A 27,430-nucleotide genomic window follows, 5' to 3' on the forward strand; every position below is an offset into this window, starting at 1 on the left:
TTCAGGGCCATAGAAATTTAAAATATTGCCAGAAGGTTCATGATCAAAGTAACCAGAATTAATTTGGATTTAATGAATGGACTAATTACACCTTTAGGACTTAAACCAAAACAAATCTACCCATTTGATGCAAAATATAACATTCCTCTGTGAGCATTGTATAAAAATACTGGGTTTTGGTGTTTTCCCACTCACTTGTTTAAGTAATGCATGTGATGAATATGTATGAACTATGGAAGTCAGGTATACCTTTAGTAGTGGAATCACTGTGCATTGGATAACAGTACAAGCAAGACAGTCTTTGATCAGTTATGAAATTGTGCCAGAGTGATTATTGATTTAGGTAACCAGTTATTGTGAGTTGGTGGAAAAATAGGTGTTTGAAAAAGACACAAAACAAGCTTAGGTGTTTAGTGCAAGTGGTAAGATGCAACAACACTGCTGGCTTCAGGACACGGCTCCCAACACCAAGAGGGAAGTTTTTTTTGCAGGTGTAACGATTGTCATTTCATTGCAGTATGATATTCTACTCATTTTTACTCTGCCTTTAAATGATCCCATTCATGCTTTCTTACTCTGGTTAACCAAATATAAAAACTTGAATTTGGTTGTGAGCTTTTTAAATCTGTGGATTCCTGTAAGACCTTACAAGTCCTCATATTGCATGAAGACTTAGTGAATTTCACGTTAGTTGCAGACTCATCTTTATATTGTGCATAAAACAGTTCTTAAGCTTCATCATTTTGTCCAAGGCTATTGTGAGTTCCATTTGTCTCAGAAACTCACACAAAGTTTTCGCTACTATCTAATATTTTTCTATTGATCGGGGTATCATTTGGTTGATGTTCACAGAAAGACAGTTGCTTGTTTCTAGGGGGAGGAAGATTTTAAGTAGAGCGCTCTCTATACAATATGAACTCGGCAGTTGAGTGTATCTTCTTGTGTTACTCTTTGATGGGACAGGAGTCATCGGGGAATGTTACAATTCACGCAATCAGGAACGACTTCTTTGATAAAAGATACTCAGAGTTTCTTTTGTGATCATGTGTAAGAACCTTGGGCCCAAATTTCCCCAGGAGTTGCTCTCTTTTTTGGAGTAACTTGATTTTTCTGGACTATCTTTTTAGTTACAATTCTGGCCATTTAATTTGCGCCAATGTAAGTGAGTTAGTTAGTTTTTTTTTAGCTCAGTTCTTTTTTTCAAAAGGCGGCGTTCCCAGCAACTTACCCCTGTTTTAGGTGTTTGGCCAGCAAATAGTTGCTCCAAACTAACTTAGGCCAGTGTATGTTGCCACTTCTGTCCGCACAGAAAAATCTTAACTAGAGTTAAGGAATCGGCGCAAGTAACTACATTTAAAGCACCACCAAGCACCAAACAAAACACAAAAAGTAATAAGCAATTAATTAACAAATAAAATAGAAGAACCTTGCACCTAAAGCACCAAAACCAAAGTAATAAGAATAAGCAATCAATAAATAACAAATAAAAAAAATAGAAGGAACCCTGCACCTAAAGCACCAAAATCAATCAGTAAATAACAAATAAAAAATAGAAGTCCTACTTCAGGGAACGCAGCGGGCCACCGATGAGGGAGCCCATTCGGCCAGGGCTAGGGACGGCGTGCTTCAGCCCCTCCCACACAGCCTGCAGCGCGTACTCACAGATTCGGCCTTACAGGACCTGGCTCGGCCCCCAATCCATTGGGCCACGCTGCACCACGACCGAAGCGAGGCTGGGGAGCGGCCAGAATACTGGCGTCTTTTTTCGGTGCGCTTAGAGGCGGATAAAAACGGTGCACCTCAGGTGAGGGCGCCAGAAAAACAGGTTAGGGAAACTCGAGCCCCTTATGTGTTACATTATTTCTCCAAGCATCATTAGTTTGACTTCACAACTCAAATGTTGTATCCCAGGCTGGCCTGATGTAAGGCCTTATAGCCTCAACTGTTTTTGTATTAGGACTTTGTTATACTTAAGAACATAAAAAATAGGAGCAGTAGTCGGCAATTTGGCCCCTCGAGCCTGCTCCACCATTCAATAAGATCATGGCTGATCTGATCATGGACTCAGCTCCACTTCCCTGCCCGATCCCTATAACCCTTTACTCCCTTATCGCTGAAAAATTTGCAATATTTGCATCAGTATGTACTCAAAGAAGATGGTGCAGATCTAAATGGCAACATTTGTGAGCTGTGTGGAGACCAGCTGGTCATTTCAGATCAGCATCATGAACTGGTTGATCAGAGAGCTAATCTGTTCTGCGAGACCAGCATCTTGCTCAAGATTTGTAAGTGTATAGTTTATAAGATCACCAAGGGGCCATTTGGTCCAAATGTTAAACCAGCACTTCCTGAGGCCTGCTCAATATTGTATTACTGTTATAAAATCTAATGTTATAAAATCAAATATAAAATTGATGCATATTATACATATATTTGTGCAGACAAGAGTAAATTGGGCATATAAACAAAGTTCTATCTTGTTTAATCATTTATTTGCACGTAAGAAAACGTTTCTAAGCCATTGGTAATGCGATTTGAAATTCAGTTTATTATTTATAAATTCTTTGAATAACACCATTTGTCATTTCAAGTGTAATCATTAAGAAAAATCAATGTTTGCGTTTAACCTTTATTTTGCATTTGAAGAAAAGAGGCATGTTATAAATGGAACAATGGAACCATTGTATTCTTAATGTTGTTTATTGCTTTTGAAGAAATAGTGGTGGTACACTAAAATATGGAAATCGTACAACATAATCTAATCCCTGAAGTTCTAGAATTTCACGTATTAAATTAAAAATAATGGATATTGCAGACTATTTTTAGTTGGATCACAAGGAGGACAGTTTAAAACTGCAGTTACACTAACTAGCATTTGTGCAAAGCAGTTTTGCTTCGTACCAACATTAAAGCTATATTGTGAATCCAAAGGTTTAGGCTTTTCATGATTTTGGAGTGAATTTAGAGTGAGACTTCCAGATTTATACTACAACTTCAAAACTGCTTTTCACTGATGCTGCAGTTGTAATGTAAGTGCAGCCCAAAACTGGCATTTCATGCAGCTGGAAACATTTTTCACATTGATAGAGAGTATCCCAAAGTCATGCAGTTAAGTGGAATTACGTCATAAAGTGACCAGTGTTATAATATAATTTGAAGTGACCAATTGGCAAGAAAGTACATCATAATTTCTTATACTATATTTGTCAAAAAATCAGTTTTTATCTATGATCTGTACACACATAATGAGACTAAAAGATCTCGCCTTCAGCAAATGTGCTATTTTGATCAATGCAGTAACGTTTACCTCCCTGGAATACATGTTATTCCTTTAAAATACTGCAGTGATTTGTTACACTGACATTTGTTGGATATTTATGTCATTTTCATAAATTCCCTTACAACCTCAACTGACTTTGTCAGATTTAAATTCCCAGATCTGCTTTTTTAAATTTACATACATCATGAAGGTGTAATTAACAATCCAGAAAAGGATGAATACATATATTCAGAAGAATATACACCATTAGATTTTTCTGCAGGTAATTGTACATATACTTTGTCGTCTTCATCCAAATATAAGATAGCAGTTCCTGAGGCATGATCAACATATTGCGGTGTATATTCATCATATGTGTACATTACAGGTTCATTGTTTTTATATAATCCAACCCAAACATTTGCTTCCTTGACATGTACATGATAAAAAAATTGATAGATGCCAGATATTTCACACGTAAAAATTCCCTTTGATGAATCATAATTGTTATTTGAATTGGTCAATATTTTATCAAACACTATTGGTTTCCCTGTTGAAGGATATGGCTGAGAAAGAATGGCTGTAAATGCTGGAACAGGACTCACCACTTCACCTGAACTGCTGTAACCATTATAGCCTGCGTATTTTCCTTTTTGCAAAATAATTTCTCCTGGTGGGCCAGGTGGGCCTGCTGAACCAGGGGATCCTGGATTACCTGGTGGTCCGCTTACTCCTTTTGGTCCTGCTGGACCACGTGGTCCCTTAATAATTTTTTCATCCGATTTACTTGGAGGACCTGGCGAACCTGGGACTCCAGGATCTCCTTTTTCTCCAGGGTGTCCTGGAGAACCTGGAGATCCAGTTGAACCTTTTGAACCAGGTGTTCCAGGATGTCCTTTCTTTCCTGGTTCACCTGGATGTCCGAGAGGCCCTTGAGGACCTGAAGCACCTGGACCACCTGGTTTTCCACGTGGCCCAGTAATTCCTGTATCACCTTGTTTGCCAGTTGGACCTGGTGCTCCTTTTGCACCCCCTGCCCCCGGCTTTCCTGGAGGCCCTGTTTTTCCAAGCTCACCAGTTGATCCAGGCTCACCTTTTGAGCCTGAATGCCCTTCTGGACCTATTAATCCAGGATGGCCTTTTTCTCCTGGTGCACCGACTGTACCTGGTGGACCTTTAGGGCCTTTTATTCCCGATGGCCCAGGTGATCCTACAGGACCACGAGCTCCAGGTCCTCCAGATGATCCTTTCTCTCCTTTCTCTCCAGGTTTTCCAGCCAAGCCAGTAGAACCAGGGTGCCCTTTGAGTCCTGGCAGACCTGGCTTTCCTAAACCTGGCAAACCAGGTGCACCTGGCAAACCTTGCAGACCAGGATGACCCTTCATCCCAGGAACTCCTCGTGGTCCCTGTGCTCCAGGCTTTCCAATCCCTTGTTTTCCAGGTAATCCTGGTGGACCATCTTGGCCTGCTTTACCTGGATGTCCAGATGACCCTGGCGATCCCTTTTCACCTTTGTGACCTGGTTCACCTTTAAGACCAGGGGCTCCTGTGTGTCCTTTACCGTCTGATCCAGGTGATCCTTGTGGACCACGTGGTCCTGGAAGACCTTTATCACCGGGTCGCCCTGGACTTCCAAGTCCCTTGTCCCCTTTTGGACCAGGTTGACCTTGGTATCCTGGGTCCCCTTTTCTTCCAGGAAATCCAAGTGTTCCTGGAGGACCTGGTGATCCTTTAGCACCTGTTTTACCAATGACAGATAACCCAGGTGATCCAGGAGGTCCACTCGGTCCTGGAGGACCTCTTGGTCCTTGCGACCCCTGAAATCCCTTATCCCCTTTTCGTCCAGGAGCTCCTGGCACACCTGACCTTCCTGGTTCTCCTGGACGGCCTGGTTTTCCAATAGCTGATAATCCTTGTGGCCCTGGTGGTCCTGGCTTACCAGGATGTCCTGGCAACCCAAAACCTGGCTTTCCTGGGTATCCTGGTGGACCATGTGGTCCTGGTGATCCAGGTGGTCCTGGCTGTCCATTTTGTTCTTCTGTTGAAAATAAATACATGTCTTTCAGATTATGGTGTTAAGACACATTTTATTGTGCACTATATGTTGTATGCCAACGTGAATTAACATAAGAACATAAGAAATAATAGCAGGAGTAGACCTTATAGCCCCTCAAGCCTGCTCCATCATTCAGTAAGATCATGGCTAATCTTTGACCTCAACTGCACTTTCCCACCTGATCCCCATATCCCTTGATCCCTAAAAATCTATCGATCTCAGTCTTGAATATGCTCAATGACTGAGCATCCATAGTCCACTGGGATGGAGAATTCCAAAGATTCACAAGCCTCTGTGAAGAAACTTCTTCTCATCTCAGTTCTAAATGGCCGGCCCCTTATCCTGAGACTCTGCTAGTTCTAGACTCTCCAGCCAGGGGAAACAGCCTCCCAGCATCTACCCTGTCGAGCCTTCTCAGAATCTTCTGTTTCAATGAGATCACCTCTAAATTTTCTAAACTCCAGAGAGTATTCGACCATTCTACTCGATCTCTGTTCATAGGACAGCCCTCTCATCCCAGGAATCAATCTAGTGAACCTTCTTGCACTGGCTCCAAGGCAAATAAAGCCTGCCTTGGGTATGGAGACCAAAACTGTACACCGTACTCCAGATGTGGTCTCACCAAAGCCCTGTACAATTGCAGCAAGACTTCCTTACTTTTGTACTCCAATCCCCTTTGCAGTAAAGATCAACATCCCATTTGCCTTCATAATTGCTTGCTGTACCTGCATATTAACTTTGTGTTTCATGTACAAGGACACCCAAATCCCTCTGAACACCAACACTTAATAATTTCTCACCATATAAAAAAAACGGTGAGAAACTTCCTATCAATGTGAATAACCTCACATTTCTCCACATTATACTCCATCTGCAACTTTCTTGCGCACTCACTTAACCTGTCCATATTCCTTTGCATTCTTTGTGTCCTCCTCACAGCTTACTTTCCCATCTAGCTTTGTTTCATCAGCAAACTTGGATACATTACACATGGTCCCTTCTTCTAAGTCATTAATGTAGATGGTAAATAGCTGAGGCCCCAGCATTGACCCTTGCCACACCCCACTAGTAACAGCCTGCCAACTTGAAAATGACCTTTTTATTCCTACTCTTTGTTTTATGTCCTTCAACTAACCCTCTATCCATGCTAATATATTTCCCCCAGCACCATGAGCTTGTGTAATAAAATTTCATGTGACACCTTATTGAATGCCTTTTTAAAATCCAAATATACTACGCCCACTGGTTCCCCTTTATCCTGCTAGTTACATCCTCTTTTTAAAAAAAAAACTCTTAACCGATTTGTCAAACACGGTTACTCTTTCATAAAACCATGCCTAGTCAGAATATGAGTGCCCTTAATAATGGACTGACTTAATAATGGATTCCAGCATTTTCTCAACAACTGATGTCTGGCTAACTAGCCTGCATTTAACTGTTTTCTCTCTCTCTCCTTTCTTAAATAGTGGTGTTACATTTGCTATCTTCCAATCCATTGGGACTGTTCCAGAATCGAGGAATTTTGGAAGATCACAACCAATACATTCACTGTCTCTGCAGCCATATCTTTTACAACTCTAGGCCATCAGGTTGAGGACTTTGTCGGCATTTATTCCCATTAATATGTCCAATACATTTTCTTTACTTAATATTAAATACTTGAAGATCCTCACTCATTAGACCCTTGGTTCCCCACTATTTCTGTTTTTTTTGTGTCTTAAATTCCATAGTTTTTGGTACTTGCCCATATATACCTTGGGAGCACAAAACCAATTTACTTGATATGTTTCTCCATTTTTACCACAAAAATACAATTTAAGGTGATATAGACGAATTAAATATGACTGCAAGAGTCTAGTAGTTAATAATGAGATGTTAAACTGACCTTTTTAGATGAACATTGCATTATCATTTGTTGAAGTGAAGGTAAAAAAATCTGCTGCTTAAATAGATTCGGCTTTCATATGAGTGGGAAACGTGGCTGTACCAAAAAGTTCTTCGATAGATTTTTTTATGCGGAATATGTTTAAGAGCACTACAACAAACTATTCTGAGTGTTGAAGTATTGAATACTAAAACCATGTATGGTTAAAATGAAGTGTACATCTTGGTATTACAGGTGCAACGTCCCGAATCCGGAACTCCAAAAACCAGAATTGTCCGAAAACCAGACATTTTGCGCATAGCTGATGGAGTCGTCCGGAATCCTGAATTACTGTCTGAAAACAGGACATTTTTGAGGCAAAACCCAAAATCCGGCACTGTTTCATTTCAGGATTCAGGATTTCAGACAAGAAAATCAATAGTCTGAAATCTGGAATCCTTGATTGAATCCGTGCTGGATTTTGGACGTCACCACTCAAAACCCGGCACGGATTCGGTCGAAGATTCCGGATTTCAGACTATTGATTTTCTTGTCTGAAATCTGGAAAAAAAACAAAACTGGAACGGATTCAATCCCGAGGATTCCGGATTTTGGACGTTGTACCCGTACTAAGATATCAATACTTGCATGCAAAAATATCAATATAACACCATCTTCAGACCACAAAAGGACAACCAACCATTGTCTTTGATCTATCAACATAACGTATAGTTTTGTAATATATATTATGTAACATATTATTATCTCTTATTTGAAATGTCTATGTTCAGCTCTGGGATCTAGCAATGCTATTCACAAACTGCAGAATTAATTTCAGGAAATGTTTTATCAGTATTGAAGCGTAAACAGGATCTGGATGAGCTAGTAACATTCGAAGCCATGTTATAAAAGCTGGCTGTGCTAAACCCAATCTAATTCTGGGAAGTATCCAATTGAAGAGCTCTGCTAGTAGCTCTGCTCGACTTTATGGGCTACGCAGTTGTTCCCCCATTTTCATTCCAGTGGTGGATGCCTGCACCATTGGGGTGCAACTAAGGCACTTGCCCGCACCCAGATAAAGGAAAATTGGGGGGTGTTCCATGACACCCAGAAAGGAAAGCTAAGTACCCATTCGGCTTCCTTTGTAAGGGAACAAATATTAACAAAATTAAAATTTTAAAGATTTTTCTTGGGCAGTCCAGGCCTTGGTGTAGGCATGGTGGGGCACTCGTTCACTATTCAGCATATCTGTGTTGATGAACCAGCTGCCCTTTCAGTGGCTGGGAATAGGGGCTTTGATAATCTCCAGTCCAGTCGCTCCTAGACAATCGGCCTTATTAGCGTCTGGTGGATAGTCCGCCTTTTACACTCCCCCGGTGTAAGACTGTGATCCAGTGTATTTGGGTTCTGACCAAATCTGTGGCCTTTCTGGCAGGAGTATATTGGAAGCGACATTGTTTTTTGGCCCCATTCTAATTATTTCAGAATAGAATGGAGTGGGGGGGAGGCGTGGGATTATTGCACAGTTGGTTAGCACACTATATTTTAAATCGGATAAAATGTCTTTTCTGCACATACTGGAATGGGCCAAAGTGAAATGAGAATAGTTATTCTCAATCAGGAGCCTACTAGATCTGTACACAAAAATCCCTACTTCTATTGTCTCGACCACAGTCAAGGCCACTCTGACCACTTGCTTGACACATCCTTCTACCCTTCCCAATCCCACTTCCTTCTGCATCTGTCCTTGAAAAAACATTCTCCCCAAGTCACTAAACCCCAACTTCTTTTCACCACTACCAACCATCTACTTAATAGCTTTACTGTAATAATGTTATAAACATTTTAACCTATACTGCATAAGTGAAATGGCAAACATTATTTTGTCTGTCTTTTTGCTTATTTTTTTCCTTCAGAATTTTTATTACTGGTGTTTCATTATTTTAATTCGACTGTTTATTTTAACATTTTATATTATTTTACTTCCCCATGTCTCCATTCTTGAGCTGGGAACAATGTTTGTAAAAATGTGGTTCCTGATTGGCTGAAAACGACCCAAAACACAACTGAGCTGTGAAATCATTGAAGTGAACATCTGAATCTTGACAAGTTTTCAGAATGAAATGGATACTTGGTTCTGCATTCCAAGTTTATAACTGGAGGATGTGTAATGGTAGGCAATAAAATCATATTTTCATGTACATAGTTCATATAATCTTGATAGTGTCTTAAAATATTCTGTTCTGCATATAATCATTTCATATCGTTTACCTGAAGAAGAAGAGGAGGAAGAAGAAGAATCGGAGTAATTGTTCTGCACATCATGGTCATCACCTATTTTGGTAAAGACAAAAACAGTATATATTTTTTCACTTTAAAGTTTGATCATCCATTGCAAGTGTGTTCAATGAACCTTTTCTGTCTGCGTCACAATTTTTACAGAATAAAGTTCTGAGCACAGTTGTGAAATAGGAATCCCAGTCAGTTAGTATTCTCAAAAAAGGGTCAACATTTTACAAAGAGAGATCAACAGGGTTTGCTCCTGGGCAGATCAGTGGTAGGAACAGGGAGGAGGTCCTGCTGAAGGAGTATCAGGAGTTAGGAGTGAAATTAATACCTCGAGGGTAATAATCTCGAGATTATTTTCCGAGCCACGTGCAAATTGGCATAGAAACAGTCAGATCAGGTGAATTAACACATGGCTAAAGGGCTGGTGTGGGAAAGAGGGGTTCCTTTTCATGGGACACTGGCACCAGTACTGGGACAAGAAGGAACTGTACCAATGGGACAGGCTCCACCTGAACCAGGATGGGACACGTGTTCTATTGGAAAGGGTAAATAGGGAGGTAGCAAAGGCTTTAAACTCGTAAGATGAGGGGAGGGATCGACAAGAAATGAAATCAGCCTAAAATTAAACAAAACAGAAAAGGAGAGCCTAGGAAAGAATAATGTCAGGGAGGCCATTAATGAATAAATAGTTATAGAACAGGATTGTAAAAAGATGTCAACAATAAAGTTAGAGGAGCTGATATTAAAAATGAGTTAAACCATGTGTACAGCAATGCACACAGTGTTCGTAAGAAAACAGCGGAACTAGAAGCAATAATTTGTTGTGAGAAACCAGACATAGGGATTACTGAGCCTGGGCTACACAGAAATGATGACTGGGAAATAAACATTACAGGGTATAACATATTTAGAAAAGATAGAGAGGGAGAAAGGGGAGGTGTTGTCGCTGTACTTATTAGGCAGTAGAAAAAAGTAATGCAGCTATATCAGTAAACCAAAAACAGAATCCATATGGACAAAAATAAAAGGTTTAAAGAATTAATTACACTAATAGGGGTAGTCTACAGACCATCTAATAGGGGAAGGGAGGTGGAGGAAGAAATATGCAAACAAAATTAGGGAAATGAGTAAAAAACATAGAATAATAATCATGGGGGATTTCAACTACCCCACTCTTAATTGGCCAGAAGAGATAGGTAAAGGGGATAAGGGAATGGAGTTCCTACAATGTATACAGGACTCCTATCTAACCTAATATGTAAGAAGCTCAACAAGGGAGGATTCGCTGTTGGATCTAGTAATGGGGAATGAACCAGAGCAGATAAAAGAAGTAAAAGTAGGGGAACATCTAGGTAATAGTGACTATCATATAATACGCTTTATGATGATAATTGAAAAGGACATAAGTATGATGAAGACAAAGGTAATAGATTGGAGAAAGCTGATTTTGTGGGGCTGAGAATAGAACTTGGAAAAATAAAATGGACAACTATATTGGCAAACGATGTAGAACAGCAGTGGGAAATATTTAAATGGTGCTTAATAGAGTCAGAAGTGGCAGAAGGTGGGAAGTGGTGTTCTATAAGGAACAGTGCTGGGACCACTGTTGTTCACAATTAATATTAACGATTTGGACTTAGAAACATAGAAAATAGGTGCAGGAGTAGGCCATTCGGCCCTTCTAGCCTGCACCGCCATTCAATGAGTTCATGGCTGAACATTCAACTTCAGTACCCCATTCCTGCTTTCTCGCCATACCCCTTGATCGCCCTAGCAGTAAGGACCTCATCTAACTCCTTTTTGAATATATTTAGTGAATTGGCCTCAACAACTTTCTGTGGTAGAGAATTCCACAGGTTCACCACTCTCTGGGTGAAGAAGTTCCTCCGCATCTCGGTCCTAAATGGCTTACCCCTTATCCTTAGACTGTGACCCCTGGTTCTGGACTTCCCCAACATTGGGAACATTCTTCCTGCATCTAACCTGTCTAACCCCGTCAGAATTTTATATGTTTCTATGAGGTCCCCTCTCATTCTTCTGAACTCCAGTGAATACAAGCCCAGTTGATCCAGTCTTTCTTGATAGGTCAGTCCCGCCATCCCGGGAATCAGTCTGGTGAACCTTCGCTGCACTCCCTCAATAGCAAGAATGTCCTTCCTCAGGTTAGGAGACCAAAACTGTACACAATACTCCAGGTGTGGCCTCACCAATGCCCTGTACAACTGTAGCAACACCTCCCTGCCCCTGTACTCAAATCCCCTTGCTATGAAGGCCAACATGCCATTTGCTTTCTTAACCGCCTGCTGCACCTGCATGCCAACCTTCAATGACTGATGTACCATGACACCCAGGTCTCTTTGCACCTCCCCTTTTCCTAATCTGTCACCATTCAGATAATAGTCTGTCTCTCTGTTTTTACCACCAAAGTGGATAACCTCACATTTATCCACATTATACTTCATCTGCCATGCATTTGCCCACTCACCTAACCTATCCAAGTCGCTCTGCAGCCTCACAGCATCCTCCTCGCAGCTCACACTGCCACCCAACTTAGTGTCATCCGCAAATTTGGAGATACTACATTTAATCCCCTCATCTAAATCAAAGACACAATTTCTGAATTTGCAGACCACACCGAATTGCGGGGGATAGTCAATACTGAGGAGGACTGCAACAAATTACAAGACGCCAATAATAAATGAAAAATGGGCATATGAAATTCAACACACGTGAGGAGTTACATTTTGGTAAGAAAAATAGGGAGGTCACATATTACTTGGAAAATACGAATCTAAGTGAGGTGGAGAAGCAAAGGGATTTCGGAGTACAAATACACAGATCACTGAAAGTAGCGACACAGGTTAACGAGGCCATAAAAAGGCAACCCAAGCACTAGGCTTTATTTCTAGAGGGATTGAATTGAAAAGTAGAGAAGTTATACTAAACTTGTACATTTCTGGTCGCTATATTATACAAAGAATATAGAGGCACTGGTGACAGTGCAAAAAAGATTTACAAGGATGATACCAGAAATGCGAGGGTATACCTATTGGGAAAAGATGAACAGGCCGGATCTCTTTTCTGTTAAAAAGAGAAGGCTGAGGACTGACCTAATAAAGGTCTTTAAAATTATGAAAGGTTTTGATAGAGCGTTTCTACTTGTGGGGAAGAGCAAAGCTAGAGGCCATTAATATAAGATAGTCACCAAGAAATCAAATAGGGAATTCAGAAGGAACTTATTTACCCAGAGAGTGGTGAGAATGTGGCACTCGCTACCACAGGGAATGGTTGAAGCAAATAGTATAGATGCATTTAAGGAGAGCCTAGATAAGCATCTGAGTGAGAAGGAAATAGAGGGTTATGCTGATAGAGTTAGAGATGAAAGATGGGGGGAGGCTTGAGTGGAGTATAAACACCGGCATGGAATGGTTGGGCCGAGTGGCCTGTTTCTGTGCTGTATATCCTATGTAATATATATAAATCAAATTTAATATGGATCAATATAAGGTACTTTATATTGGAAGTGAAAATGAAAGGCATATGTTCTCCATGGGTGAGATAGGATCATAGAAGTTTACAGCATGGAAGGAGGCCATTTCGGCCCATCGTGTCCGCGCTGGCCAACAAGAGACTATCCAGCCTGATTCCATTTTCCAGCTCTAGGTCCGTAACCCTGCAGGTTACGGCACTTCAAGTGTACATCCAAGTACTTTTTAAATGTGGTATGGGTTTCTGCCTCTACCACCCTTTCAGGCAGTGAGTTCCAGACCCCCAGCAACCCTCTGCGTGAAGAAATTTCCCCTCAAATCCCCTCTAAACCTTCTATCAATTTATGCCCTGGTTGTTGACCACTCTGCTAAGAGAAATAGGTCCCGTCAGCGAATCGCCATCTACCACCCCCCCCCATACCAGCTGCTGAGGAGTTAGTACTCATAGCTTCCTCCAAATGATATTTAACTATGATGGAAATAACAACAACAACTTATATTTATGTAGCGCCTTTAACGTAGTGAAATGTCCCAAGGCGCTTCACAGGAATATTATGAGCGAAAAATGTCACTGGGCTGCATAAGTAGAAATTAGCGCAGGGTCAAAGAGGTAGGTTTTAAGGAGCGATTTGAAGGAGGAAAAAGAGGTAGAGGGGCGGAGAGGTTTAGGCAGGGAGTTCCAGAGCTTGGGGCCTAGGCAACAGAAGGCACGGCCACCAATGGTTGAGCAATTGTAATCAGGGATGCTCAAGAGGGCAGTGGTGGTGTGGAGGGGTGAGGGGCTGGAGGAGATTACAAAGATATGGCGGGGTAAGGCCATGGAGCAATTTGAAAATAAGTTACAGATTGTCCAGTGCCAAGACAGACTTGTTGATACCGCTGCTGGCTGAGTTCTGAAGGACCTAGCTGCCAGACTGCACCTCTTTAGCATGCATGTAGTCCTGTGTTGTGGTTTCATCAGATTGCCATTTCATTTTCAGGTCCACCTGGTAATGTTCCTGGCATGCTCTTTTACATTTGTCATTGAACCAGGATTAATGGCGATGCAGGAGTAAGGGATATGTTGGGCCATGAGTTTACAGATTGTGACAAAATGCAAATCTTCTACTGCTGCTGCTGATGGCCCACAGCACCTCATGGATACCCAGTTTTGAGTGACTAGATCTGTTACTAATCTATCCCACATAGCATGGTGGTCGTGCCACAACATGATGGAGATGTGAAGATGGACTTGGTATCCACAAGGGCTGTGCAGTGATCACTCCTACCAATACTGTCATGGACAGATACATCTGTGACAGACAGGTGAGGACAAGGTCGTAGGTTATTCCTCGTGTTGGTTCTTTCACCATCTGCCGCAAGCCTAGTCTGGCAGCTTTTTCCTTCAGGATTCTGCCAGCTCGGTCAGTACCAAGCCACTCTTGGTGGTGGACATTGAAGTCCCCCACTCAGTATATTCTGTGCCCTTGCTACCCTCAATGCTTTCTCCAAGTGTTCTGTAGGGAGCTATAATTCACAGCTCAGGGAGTGCCATAGATAGTAATCAGCAGCAGGTTTCCTTGCCTATGTTTAACCTGTAGCCATGAAATTACATGGGGTTTGCTGTCGATGTTAAGTAGATCACTCTCACTTGACTGTATATCACTGTGGCCTTATCTCTGGTGTACCTGTCCTGCTAGTGGGACAGGGCATACCCGGGGATGGTGATGGAGGAGTCTGGGATATTGGCTGAAAGGTATGATTATGTCGGGCTTACAGCTTGACTAGTCTATGGGACTACTCTCCCAACTTTAGCTCCAGTCCCCAGATGTTTAGTGAGGAGGACTTTGCAGGGTCAACTTGGTTGGTTGTGCCTTCTTCGTGTCCGAATTTGATACCTAGGCTGCAGCTGCGTGGTCTCTCTAGTTTTATTCTTATTCTTTGTAGCAATTTGATACAACTGAGTGGCTTGCTAGGCCACTTCAGAGGGCAGTAAAGAGTCAACTACGTTGGTGTGGGATTGGAGTCATGTTTAGGCCAGACCAGGTAAGGTTGGCAGGTTTCCTTCCTAAAGGACATTAGTGAAATAGTTGAGTTTTTATGATAATCCAACAGCTTCATAGTCATTTTTAATTCAGTTCTGAGGTTTTCAGGTGGTTCATTGGATTTTAAAATGCTACTTTGTACTGGCTGAAGTTATACCATAACCAAAAGTACTGAGGTGATGGGCCAAAACATGTTATACAGCAAGAAATTTGCAGCATAGAAGTAGGTTATTTGGCCCATCGTGCCTATGAAGTTTTGAAAGAGCTATTCAATTATCCATTCACCTGCCTTTTTTCCATGTATTTAAAAAATGTTCTTTTCCAAGTATTTATTATGGATTCTGCTCTCTCCACAGTTTCTGTTTCATTTTTATTTTATGTACACGCTTAATATTATTAAGTGAATCGTGTTTTTAAAAAGAAAGAAAAGGTTACTCCTGTTGGGGTTGCCATCAAAATATAGGGATTTAACAGTTTGAGTTTAGGAGTAATTTAACAAAACATTGCTTCGTTTTTGTGCTTTATATGAAAAAGTTAGAGTTCCCTTTATATAATACATGTTAAGTCTACTGATGTCTAAAGTTAGTAAATTACAGATATGCTACATAGACGAATGAAGTCATATTTTGATTTGCATATTTGTTTCGGATTTGAATGCGTCAAAAGGACAAATTTGCCTCATTCATTAAAAAAAAATGTACGGCTTACTTGTGGAACTGGCATCGCCATTCTGTCCGTTTTCTTCAGAAGATGATTTTCTTGAATACTGTCCTTTCACCTGATGACCTGTTTTGGAAAATACTTGATGAACCCTCTTTTTAGTTTGAACGTTTCAGAATGTACACTATAAGTAAGATTCTTAAACTAAAACATAACTGATGTTTCACCAACAATTTGTCTCTATCATGAGTTTTACAGAAGAAAATTTTAAGTGTAAATAGTAACTGTCATCTATCTACTCTAATTGATCGGCTTCAGCTAGGCATTGAATTATTTTACATGCACAACATAGCCACCAGCCCACAGACTTTGCCAGGTCAACTGGGGTGAGATTGTTTTAGTCTTATCCTGATACGATAACGGCGTGGCCTGCTTGGCCATTTCAGAGAATATTAAAAGTAGACGACATAGTGCGGGGCTGGAGTCACCTGTATGCCAGACCAAGTAAGGGTTGTCGTCTCCTTTCCTGAAAAGATTTCAGTGACCCAGTTGAGTTTGCATGACAATTTGGATGAATTGAATTCAGTTTAACAGCTTGCCATGGTAGGGTTTGAATTCTCAACCTGTGGGTTACTAGTGTAGCCAGTAGACTACTGAGCAGTCCTTAACTCCACATTTACCCTGTACAAGTTTACAATCCTGTTGCAAAATAAAACCTTCTTTGTACCAGTGCTCAACTTGCAATGTGCTTGCTCCCGTAATGAACAACTCTATCCTACATCAATAAAATGACTTGTTACTTACTGCCAGAATTGGAGTGACCATTTTGTCCGTTTTCTTCAGATGATGATCTCCTTGAATACTGTCCCTTCCCCTGATTACCTGTTTTGGTAAAAACAATAAAATCATATTTGCTAAATCCATTTTTGTTTAAACATCTGTTAATGTACATTACATCAAGCAAATATCATAAACTAAAACATAACCACTGTTTCACCAGCACCTATTTGTCTCTATTGAGTTTTACAGGATTAAAAAAAAATGTAAATAGTAACTGTCGTCTATCTACTGTAATTGATTGACTTCAGCTTGGTACTGAATTATTTTACATGCACATGTGCAAAGGACAGCTCTCCCAACATAGCCATCAGCCCACAGACTTTGCCAGGTCGACTGGGGTATGATTGCTTTAGTCTTATCCTGATACGATAGCAGGGCTGTTGCTCATAAGTACATCCGAATTTATTCTTATTACTGATTCCATAGCAATTACTTATAACTGGTGGCCTGCTCGGCCACTTCAGAGAATATTAAAAGTCGAACACAGTGTGTGGGGCTAGAGTCACCTGTATGCCAGACCGAGTAAGGATGGTCGGCTCCTTTCCTGGAAGATTTCAGTGACCCAGTTGGTTTGCGTGACAATTTGGATGAATTGAATTCAGTTTAACAACTAGAGAATTGAATTCTCACCCTGTGGGTCACTAGTGTAGTACCATAACCAGTAGACTACTGAGCAGTCCATAACTCCAATTTACCCGACACAAGTTTACAATCCTGTTGCAAAGTTAAAACTTTCTTTGTACCAGTGCTCAACTTGCAATGTGCATGCTCCCGTAAAGAACAAACTCTATCCTACATCAATAAAATGATTTGTTACTTACTGCCAGAATTGGCGTTGCCATTCTGTCCATTTTCTTCAGAAGATGATCTCCTTGGATACTGTCCCTTCACCTGATGACCTGTTTTGGAAAATACAACAAAATCATACTTGATGAATCCTCTTTTTAATTTGAACATTTTGGAATGTACACTACTTAAGAACATAAGAACCTAAGAAATAGGAGCAGAAGTAGGCCGTTTAGCCCCTCGGCCTGCTCTGCCATTCAGTAAGATCATGGCAGATCTGATCTTGGTTTCCATTCCAATTCCCTGCCCGTTCCCCATAATCCTTGACTCCCTTATTGCTCAAAAATCTGTCTATCTCCACCGTAACTATATTCAGTGAACCAGCTGCCACAGCTCTCAGGGCAGTTATTGTAAGGTTCTTAAACTAAAACATAACCAATGTTTCATCAGCAACTATTTGTCTCCATCATGAGTTTTACAGAAGAACATTTAAGTGTAAGTAGTAACTGCAATCTATCTACTCTAATTGAAAGGCTTCAGTTAGGCATTGAATTATTTTACATGCACAACACAGCCATCAGCCCACAGACTTTGCCAGGTCGACTGGGGTGAGATTGCTTTAGTCTTATCCTGATACGATAACAGGGCTGTTGCTCATAAGGCCATCCAAATTTATTCTTATTACTGATTCAGTAACAATACTTATAACTGGTGGCCTGCTCGGCCACTTCAGAGAATATTAAACATCAACCACACAGTGTGTGGGGCTAGAGTCACCTGTATGCCAGACCGAGTAAGGATGGTCGTCTCTTTTCCTGGAAAGATTTCAGTGACCCAGTTGGGTTTGCGTGACAATTCGGATGAATTGAATTCAGTTTAACAACTTGAGAATTGAATTCTCACCCTGTGGGTCACTAGTGTAGTACCATAACTAGTAGACTATTGAGCAGTCCTTAACTCCACATTTACCCTATACAAGTTTACAATCCTGTTGCAAAGTTAAAACTTTCTTTGTACCAGTGCTCAACTTGCAATGTGCATGCTCCCGTAAAGAACAAACTCTATCCTACATCAATAAAATGATTTGTTACTTACTGCCAGAATTGCCGTTGCCATTCTGTCCATTTTCTTCAGAAGATGATCTCCTTGGATACTGTCCCTTCACCTGATGACCTGTTTTGGAAAATACAACAAAATCATACTTGATGAATCCTCTTTTTAATTTGAACATTTCGGAATGTACACTACTTAAGAACATAAGAACCTAAGAAATAGGAGCAGAAGTAGGTCATTTAGCCCCTCGGCCTGCTCTGCCATTCAGTAAGATCATGGCAGATCTGATCTTGGTTTCCATTCTAATTCCCTGCCCGCTCTCCATAATCCTTGACTCCCTTATTGCTCAAAAATCTGTCTATCTCCACCGTAACTATATTCAGTGAACCAGCCGCCACAGCTCTCAGGGCAGTTATTGTAAGGTTCTTAAACTAAAACATAACCAATGTTTCATCAGCAACTATTTGTCTCCATCATGAGTTTTACAGAAGAACATTTAAGTGTAAGTAGTAACTGCAGTCTATCTACTCTAATTGATAGGCTTCAGCTAGGCATTGAATTATTTTACATGCACAACATAGCCATCAGTCCACAGACTTTGCCAGGTCGACTGGGGTGAGATTGCTTTAGTCTTATCCTGATACGATAACAGGGCTGTTGCTCATAAGGCCATCCAAATTTATTCTTATTACTGATTCAGTAACAATACTTATAACTGGTGGCCTGCTCGGCCACTTCAGAGAATATTAAACATCAACCACACAGTGTGTGGGGCTAGAGTCACCTGTATGCCAGACCGAGTAAGGATGGTCGTCTCTTTTCCTGGAAAGATTTCAGTGACCCAGTTGGGTTTGCGTGACAATTCGGATGAATTGAATTCAGTTTAACAACTTGAGAATTGAATTCTCACCCTGTGGGTCACTAGTGTAGTACCATAACTAGTAGACTATTGAGCAGTCCTTAACTCCACATTTACCCTATACAAGTTTACAATCCTGTTGCAAAGTTAAAACTTTCTTTGTACCAGTGCTCAACTTGCAATGTGCATGCTCCCGTAAAGAACAAACTCTATCCTACATCAATAAAATGATTTGTTACTTACTGCCAGAATTGCCGTTGCCATTCTGTCCATTTTCTTCAGAAGATGATCTCCTTGGATACTGTCCCTTCACCTGATGACCTGTTTTGGAAAATACAACAAAATCATACTTGATGAATCCTCTTTTTAATTTGAACATTTCGGAATGTACACTACTTAAGAACATAAGAACCTAAGAAATAGGAGCAGAAGTAGGTCATTTAGCCCCTCGGCCTGCTCTGCCATTCAGTAAGATCATGGCAGATCTGATCTTGGTTTCCATTCTAATTCCCTGCCCGCTCTCCATAATCCTTGACTCCCTTATTGCTCAAAAATCTGTCTATCTCCACCGTAACTATATTCAGTGAACCAGCCGCCACAGCTCTCAGGGCAGTTATTGTAAGGTTCTTGAACTAAAACATAACCAATGTTTCATCAGCAACTATTTGTCTCCATCATGAGTTTTACAGAAGAACATTTAAGTGTAAGTAGTAACTGCAGTCTATCTACTCTAATTGATAGGCTTCAGCTAGGCATTGAATTATTTTACATGCACAACATAGCCATCAGTCCACAGACTTTGCCAGGTCGACTGGGGTGAGATTGCTTTAGTCTTATCCTGATACGATAACAGGGCTGTTGCTCATAAGGCCATCCAAATTTATTCTTATTACTGATTCAGTAACAATACTTATAACTGGTGGCCTGCTCGGCCACTTCAGAGAATATTAAACATCAACCACACAGTGTGTGGGGCTAGAGTCACCTGTATGCCAGACCGAGTAAGGATGGTCGTCTCTTTTCCTGGAAAGATTTCAGTGACCCAGTTGGGTTTGCGTGACAATTCGGATGAATTGAATTCAGTTTAACAACGAGAGATTTGAATTCTCACCCTGTGGGTCACTAGTGTAGTACCATAACTAGTAGACTACTGAGCAGTCCTTAACTCCAATTTACCCGACACAAGTTTACAATCCTGTTGCAAAGTTAAAACCTTCTTTGTACCAGTGCTCAACTTGCAATGTGCATGCTCCCGTAAAGAACAAACTCTATCCTACATCAATAAAATGATTTGTTACTTACTGCCAGAATTGGCGTCTCCTTTCTGTCCATTTTCTTCAGAAGATGATCTCCTTGGATGCTGTCCCTTCACCTGATGACCTGGAAAATACAACAAAATGATGAATCCTCTTTTTAGTTTGAAATTTTGGAATGTACACTGCTAAAGTAAGATTCTTAAACTAAAACCAAACTGATGTTTCACCAGCAACTGTTTGTCTTCATCATGAGTTTTACAGAAGAAAATTTTAAGTATAAATAGTAACTGCTGTCCATCTACTTTAATTGATAGACTTCAAGCTAGCATTGAATTAGGAAAATAAAGCATGTTAACTTATATTTTTGTTGTTTTAACTTTTCACAAGTTAATTTGGCCTTCTCTGTGATCATCTCTCACCATTCCCAAGTAGTTGAGAAGGCAACCTACTTCCAGAATTCTGCTTTTGGTCCTTTGTGAATGTGTTCAAACTCTGCAAGATGTGGAGCAGTGATTTTGGCTGAGTCACTTCCCAATTTTCCCTACATCCCACATTGGCTTTACTAAATTGGGATTATTATGCAGCAAATTAGTGGTCAACTGCCACCCTACAGCTGTATTGCTACAATGTGATGAGCCCAAGATTCCAAGAAATGTAAAAGCTTCAGACATACACAATTCACTGCTCACCAGTAGCTATATATTCAATCTGGCTATTAAAATAAGTTTATAAACTTGCACCGGTTCTTTGTTATGCCTGCCATATTACTGACCATTTGTGTGGATGGATGTAACAATCTGAAACTGTGTAGATTTTGCCATCGACAGTGTGGAGCATTGTACAGTTAATTGTCTGCTTCTGTAAATTTGGGCATGTGCTGCACTCAGTTTTCTGATAATTTAAAAGTAATGGTCAGGAAATGGTGTACAGCGCATCTCTGAATTTTTAATGCTTGCTGCTGGTATTCAAGGCTCCCCAACAGGAGTGCAACAGGAGAATAACAATGCAAGTTCGCTTAGACAACTTTTTCTATATCTGTGTTGAAGGTATTTGCCACTCGGCTGTTCCAAATAAGTGAATTTTTAAGCAATTGTGTGCACAAAATATTTGGTGTATTCTATCATCATCATCATCATAGGCAGTCTCTCGGAATCGAGGAAGACATGCTTCCACTCTAAACGTGAGTCCTTAGGTAGCTGAACAGTCCAATACGATAGTCGTTGAGGGAAGGGATGGGTGGGACTGGTTTGCCGCACGCTCTTTCCACTGCCTGCGCTTGATTTCTGCACGCTCTCAGCGATGAGACTCGAGGTGCTCAGTGCCCTCCCGGATGCACTTCCTTCACTAAGGGCGGTCTTTGGCCAAGGACTCCCAGGTGTCAGTAGATTTTGGAATAGATATTCTCAAAACTTGCATTGTTTAAAATACATTTCTGAGCAGATATCAGAAGAACTTGAGAAATTGCAGTAATTACAAGGCTTTGTTCAGTTTAAACAAAAATGAAATTAGAATATCTTTCAATCGATCTTCACGCATATGTATATATCATACAAATGTGGATAGTTTAGATTTTAGGAACAATTATAGACGATAAAATGATGGGTAAACGTACCACATTGGGTATAGTACATAATGATAGGGATCACCAAGGCACTAGGTTTGATGTCTGCTGAATTAGTAAATCTCAGCCAAGACAGCAGTCTGGATGCCACAATTTATCCAGTCGGCAAAGGGAGGAGAAGAACATCATGCAAGGTTCCCATTACTAGACACTGACATCTGCTGGAAATTGTGCATGTTTGCATGCCTTATGAGGACTGTGATCAGAATCAGCTGAGAAGCCCTCTCCCGAGCTCTTGTAGAGGAATTGCTTGCTGACACTGTTGAGACTTGTATATGAACAATGGTCACTTGGGTAAGATCCCAGAAGGTTGCTGTTTCCCAGAATTTATCATCATAATCAGTAGAGGGGAGACATTAAAGAAATTAGAAGTGCAAAAAACAATTTCCTTTTGATTTTTGTATTAAAAATAGTTTGCTCATTTTGGTATAAGAACAGCAAGTAGAATTTCTATAGTGCCTTTAATACAAGAAGCATCCCAAAGCATTTTATGGAAGAAAGTTGTCCCTCATCATCACCTACCACAGCATGTAGACAGTTGATGCGGTGGGAGAAATGGTGAAAATGGATATCATCAGGATATGAACGGAAACTAACCTGTGCTTGCAGATGTTGTTGCTGAGGGGCAGCATATAGTTTGAGGATGGGGCCAAGAATAGATCCATGGGGTGCTTGTGACAGTTTAAGGAAAGGAAGAGAAGTCATTGTTGGAGATTCATGAGTTACAGTTAGGTAGGTGGAGTCAGAATCATGCAAGGGCAGTTCCACGGAACTGGTTCGGTATCAGCCTTGGCTCAGTAGTAGCTCTCTCACCTCCGAGTTTGAAAGTCGTCAGTTTAAGCCCCACTCCAGAGACTTCAGCACAAAATCAATGCTGATACTTCAGTGCAATACTGAAGGAGTGCTACACTGCCGGAGGTGCCACCTTTCAGATGAACTTTAAACCAAAGCTTCGTCTGCCCTCTTGGGAACAAGAACAGGGGAGTTTTCCCAGTTTCCTGGCCAACATTTATCCCCCAACCAACATGACAAAAAAAATCTGGTCATTTATCTCATTGTGTAGGACCTTCCTGTGTGCAAATTGGCTGCCACATTTCTCTACATTACACAGACTTTAAAAATATTTCACTGGCTGTGAAGCACTTTGGAATGTCCTGAGGTTGTCAGAGATGCTATTTAAATCCAAGTTCTTTCTTGGATGATACAGGAGAGGCATTGAAGAAGGATGCCACAAATGCAACATATAGGTCAAAGAGGATAAGTTAAGGAAAATGCACAGGTCACTGTCATAGAGGATGCCATTCAGGACTTTGGCAAAGGCTGTTTAGTTGCTGTAAGGGTGAAGAAGGTTCAAACAAGGAATTTTAGGAGATTATGGGCATGAAGATGGGAGGTGATGATGTGCAAAAGGACATTAGAGAGGAAAGGAAGGTTGACGATGAGGCATTAATAGGAGAAGAACGAGGGGTAAAGAGTGAACTTTATAGCAGATACATATTCCTACATTACAACAGTGAAGGCGCTCCAAAAGTACTTCAGTGGCTGTAAAGTACTTTGAGACGTCCGGTGGTCGTGAAAGACGCGGTATAAATCCAAGGGTCTGGAAACGCGGCGCACCTACCCTGTTTCAGTTGTTTGTACTGGCATGGTGGATGCGGTGGTCTCTTGAGCAAAATTCCTATCTTCGGCTTTTTTTTTAAAAGAGCGGACCGGAAGTCGGTCATAATGGGCGCAGATGTGCAGCAGTGAGCGGAAGTTCGCACACTACAGGGGCGGAAAGGGGGGCCGGGCAGAGTGTCCGCCACTGTCACTCATCAGCATCGCACTGATGATGTCATCACTGTGCCGCAGCATTTAAAGGGGAGAGACACTGCGACTCTTTAGGTTAGATTCACTGGGCCACCAGGGAGGGTTTCGGCTGGGCCAGGTGCCTGGCACCCAAGAGGAGGTGTTAAGCTGCCTATTGGCGGCCAGGCCGAACCCGGGGGCATAATTGTCGGCCCGACACAGCAGTCGGCTGACAAAAAAAAAGATGGTAGCCATGGCAGTAGGTTCTCCCCTTTAATGGCAGCCGCACTGCTATTTTGCAAGTACTCAAAGTGCAGCGGTGGCACCGAGCTGGGGAGCAAGATTGTCTCAGCGGAATTTTGACATTGAGGTAGGGGAATATCGGCAGTGCATGCTCTGATGACGCACTTAGGACGGATCAGCAGCGGTGGAGCGGTAGTGGGGGGAGTGGGTTACCACGGATACCACAGGAATAGAATTTTCAAAATAGTGGCCATTCCACAAAAAATCGGCGGCCATTGCACTCCGCAGCATGACCGCCGATTTCCGGCAGAAATAGGCCTTAAGGGACGAAGCAATTTTGGCCCCCATGTCTTTCTTTATTGGCAATTTACAGGAAGTAAACCATTGAGTTGAGGTGACCTCATAACTGAGCACCTGAAGCTTGCCATGTCAGATGTACCACAGCAATTTATTTCCCATTAGCCATCACTTCCCAGTTGATGGGCATTATGTTTACAAAGTAGTTTGAATTGAAACAATTTCTTTAGCCTGTAGAATTAGTTTTCTGTTTAGTTTCACAACATATATAAAATAGATTGAAGCTGGCAAAAGCCATGGGGAAAGTAAATCGTGCTTAAAAATTCAAGTCCAAAGTCCTAAAATAAATAGAACCTGTGTCGGGAGCCAGCACTTTATGTAAAATTGAACAACTCTTTTCCAAAAGTTCATGGAAATAAAAGTCCAGTTGATCAGGGGAGTTGTAAACCACTAGCCTCTGTACCACTTCCAGTATAAATCAAGGTCCTGGAAGCAAGTAACATTTTGATGTGGTTACTTATATTTGTAATGACTATAAGATATGAAATATTGTTTAAAATATTTGGAAAGATCGATTGCCGTGTGTAGTAAAAATATGAGATTTTTGCTGTTCATGTTCACGATTGTCATTTAAATATTTAGTTAAAAGGAATAAGAAAAATTACAGTGTGAACAGTTATTAGTAATAACTCAAATTTCTTCAGAATTTTATGTTGTGGGTTGAGTATTTGCTAACCAGTGGGAGTGAATCTGCAACACAGGACTGCTCATTCTTCTCTGTTTCCATTGAAAGTTATTCAACTGCCCCTTTACCAATTTTACTTCACGTGCACATTTCTGCCCATTCTATTGTGTAACCAGTGCTGAAGAAAAGTTCTTTCATTTTTGAAACACTTGGTTGTGGTTACAACTATCAATGGACTTGCCATTGGATTATACTGATGTAGTGGGGTCTTCTCTGGGAAATGTTGGAAATCAGTCACAGTTTATGCGCTGTGTGTAGGATGTTCAACAGTTTGATTTATGTGTTCCATTTCAATACCATTGAGTCAAATATCACAATTATTACCTTACCTAAATTAATCCGAAAATCCTTGGGATTTGTGGAGTGTCCTTACAGAGAAACATAGGAACAGGAGTAGGCCATTCAGCCCCTCGAACCTGTTCTGCATTGTGTCAGCTGTGGCTCAGTGAGTAGCACTCTCGACTGAGTCAGAAGGTTGTGGGTTTAATTACCACTCCAGAGACTTGATCACAAAAATCTAGGCTGACATTCGAGTGCAGTGCTGCACTATCGGAGGTACCGACTTTCGGATGAGTCGTTAAACCGAGATAGAACAGGTGGACATGACATTAGATGATGAGATTAGTAATGTAATAAATGCATTTAAAATAAAAAGAATGGAAATATTAAATAAACTAATCAAACTCAAAGAGCATAAAACCCCTGGTCTGGATGAATTGCATCCATGCATTTTTAAAGAATTTATGGAAGCGATAGCGGACATTTAATAATTCATTAGAAAAAGATGGAGTGCCAGAGAACTGGCGGATAGCTAATGTAATACATATATTTAAGAAGGGAGATAAAACATGTCTAGGGAAGTATCCATTAGTTAGCTTAATATCGGTGGTGGGAAAAATAATGGAATCCCTACTTAAGGAGAAAATAGAACATCTCGAAACCAAAAATATAATAACGGCTGGTCAGCATGGATTTCAAAAGGGAAAGTTTTGCTTGACTATTCTCATTGAATTTTTTGAAGAGATAACAGAGAGTAGACAGTGGTAATGCAGTATATGTAATTTTTCTAGATTTTCAAAAGGCTTTCGATAAGGTATCCCATAATAGACTGATGTCAGACAATGTCAGAGAATGCGGAGTCAGGGGACAAGTAGCAGAATGGATAGCTAGCTGGCTTCAAGACAGAAAGCAGAGAGTAGGGGTAAAGTGTAGCTATTCACAGTGGCAGAAGATGGGTAGTGGTGTTCCACAAGGATCAGTGCTGGATCACTGTGGTTCACAATTTATATTAACGATTTAGATTTTGGAGTCAGAAACACAATTTCTAAATTTACAGATGACACCAAATTGGAGGGGGATAGTCAATACTGAGGAGGACCATAACAAATTACAGGACATTAATAAATTTGCAGAATGGGCATATAATTGGCAAATGAAGTTTAACACAGAGAAATTTGAGGTATTACATTTTGGTAGGAAGAATAGGGAGGTCACTTATTACTTGGAGAGTGAGAGTCTAGGTGGAGTAGAGGAACAAAGGGACCTCAGAATACAAATACACAAGTGACTAAAAGTTGCGACACAGGTTAGCAAGGCCTTAAAAATGCAAACCAGGCACTAGGGTTTATTTCTAGAGGTATAGAATTGAAAAGTAGGGAAGTTACGCTAAACTTGTATCGAACCTTGGTTAGACCACACTTTAGAGTACTGCGTACAGTTCTGCTCACTAAATTATAAAAAGGATATAGAGACAGTGAAGAGGATGCAGAGAAGATTTATAAGGATGATACCAGAAATGCGAGGGTATACATATCAGGAAAGGATGAACAGGCTGGGTCTCTTTTTTTTCTCTTGGAACAAAAAGGCTGAGGGGTGACCTAATAGAGGTCTTTAAAATTATGAAAGGTTTTGAATAATTGGATACAGAGATCGTGTGGGGAAGAGGCCATCAATATAAGATATTCACCAAGACACATGATGCCTAAAAATGTATATGGTTAGGCGATTAAAATTCACGCGAAGAATGCTGTGTTTAAATGGTTATGTTCGAATTGCAAACGGAAAGTCTCCTCAGACCTGATACATGCTTAGAAGTGCTAATGTTTTGGTTTCCTACGGAGAGTATGTACTATATACAATCTCCCTGTTGCTAAGCGATTATCTGTTTTTAAGTTAAGACTTGAACCTTGTTTCTGTATTTAATGTATATTGCTACGGTCGGATTTGCAGTTAGCTTAACAGAACTGCTTGCGAAGATAATGGAAGGAAGTTTGAGGAAGTTAGCGTAAATGTTTGCTATGAA

The 27,430-nt window shown here is 40.8% G+C and overlaps 2 protein-coding genes across 2 annotated transcripts in view; one reads left to right on the plus strand and one right to left on the minus strand.

The window, feature by feature from the left end:
* Window positions 1-27,430, plus strand: part of nt5dc1 (5'-nucleotidase domain containing 1) — a 796,921-nt gene that overhangs the window by 115,074 nt on the left and 654,417 nt on the right. The window lies entirely within an intron of this gene.
* LOC139266981 (collagen alpha-1(X) chain-like) lies at window positions 3,463-5,316 on the minus strand. The gene has a single exon (XM_070884620.1). The coding sequence runs from the start codon at window positions 5,314-5,316 to the stop codon at window positions 3,463-3,465; it is 1,854 nt and encodes a 617-aa protein (XP_070740721.1).

Source organism: Pristiophorus japonicus, chromosome 7 (assembly GCF_044704955.1).
Source record: "Pristiophorus japonicus isolate sPriJap1 chromosome 7, sPriJap1.hap1, whole genome shotgun sequence".
Classification (NCBI taxonomy): Eukaryota; Metazoa; Chordata; class Chondrichthyes; family Pristiophoridae; genus Pristiophorus; species Pristiophorus japonicus.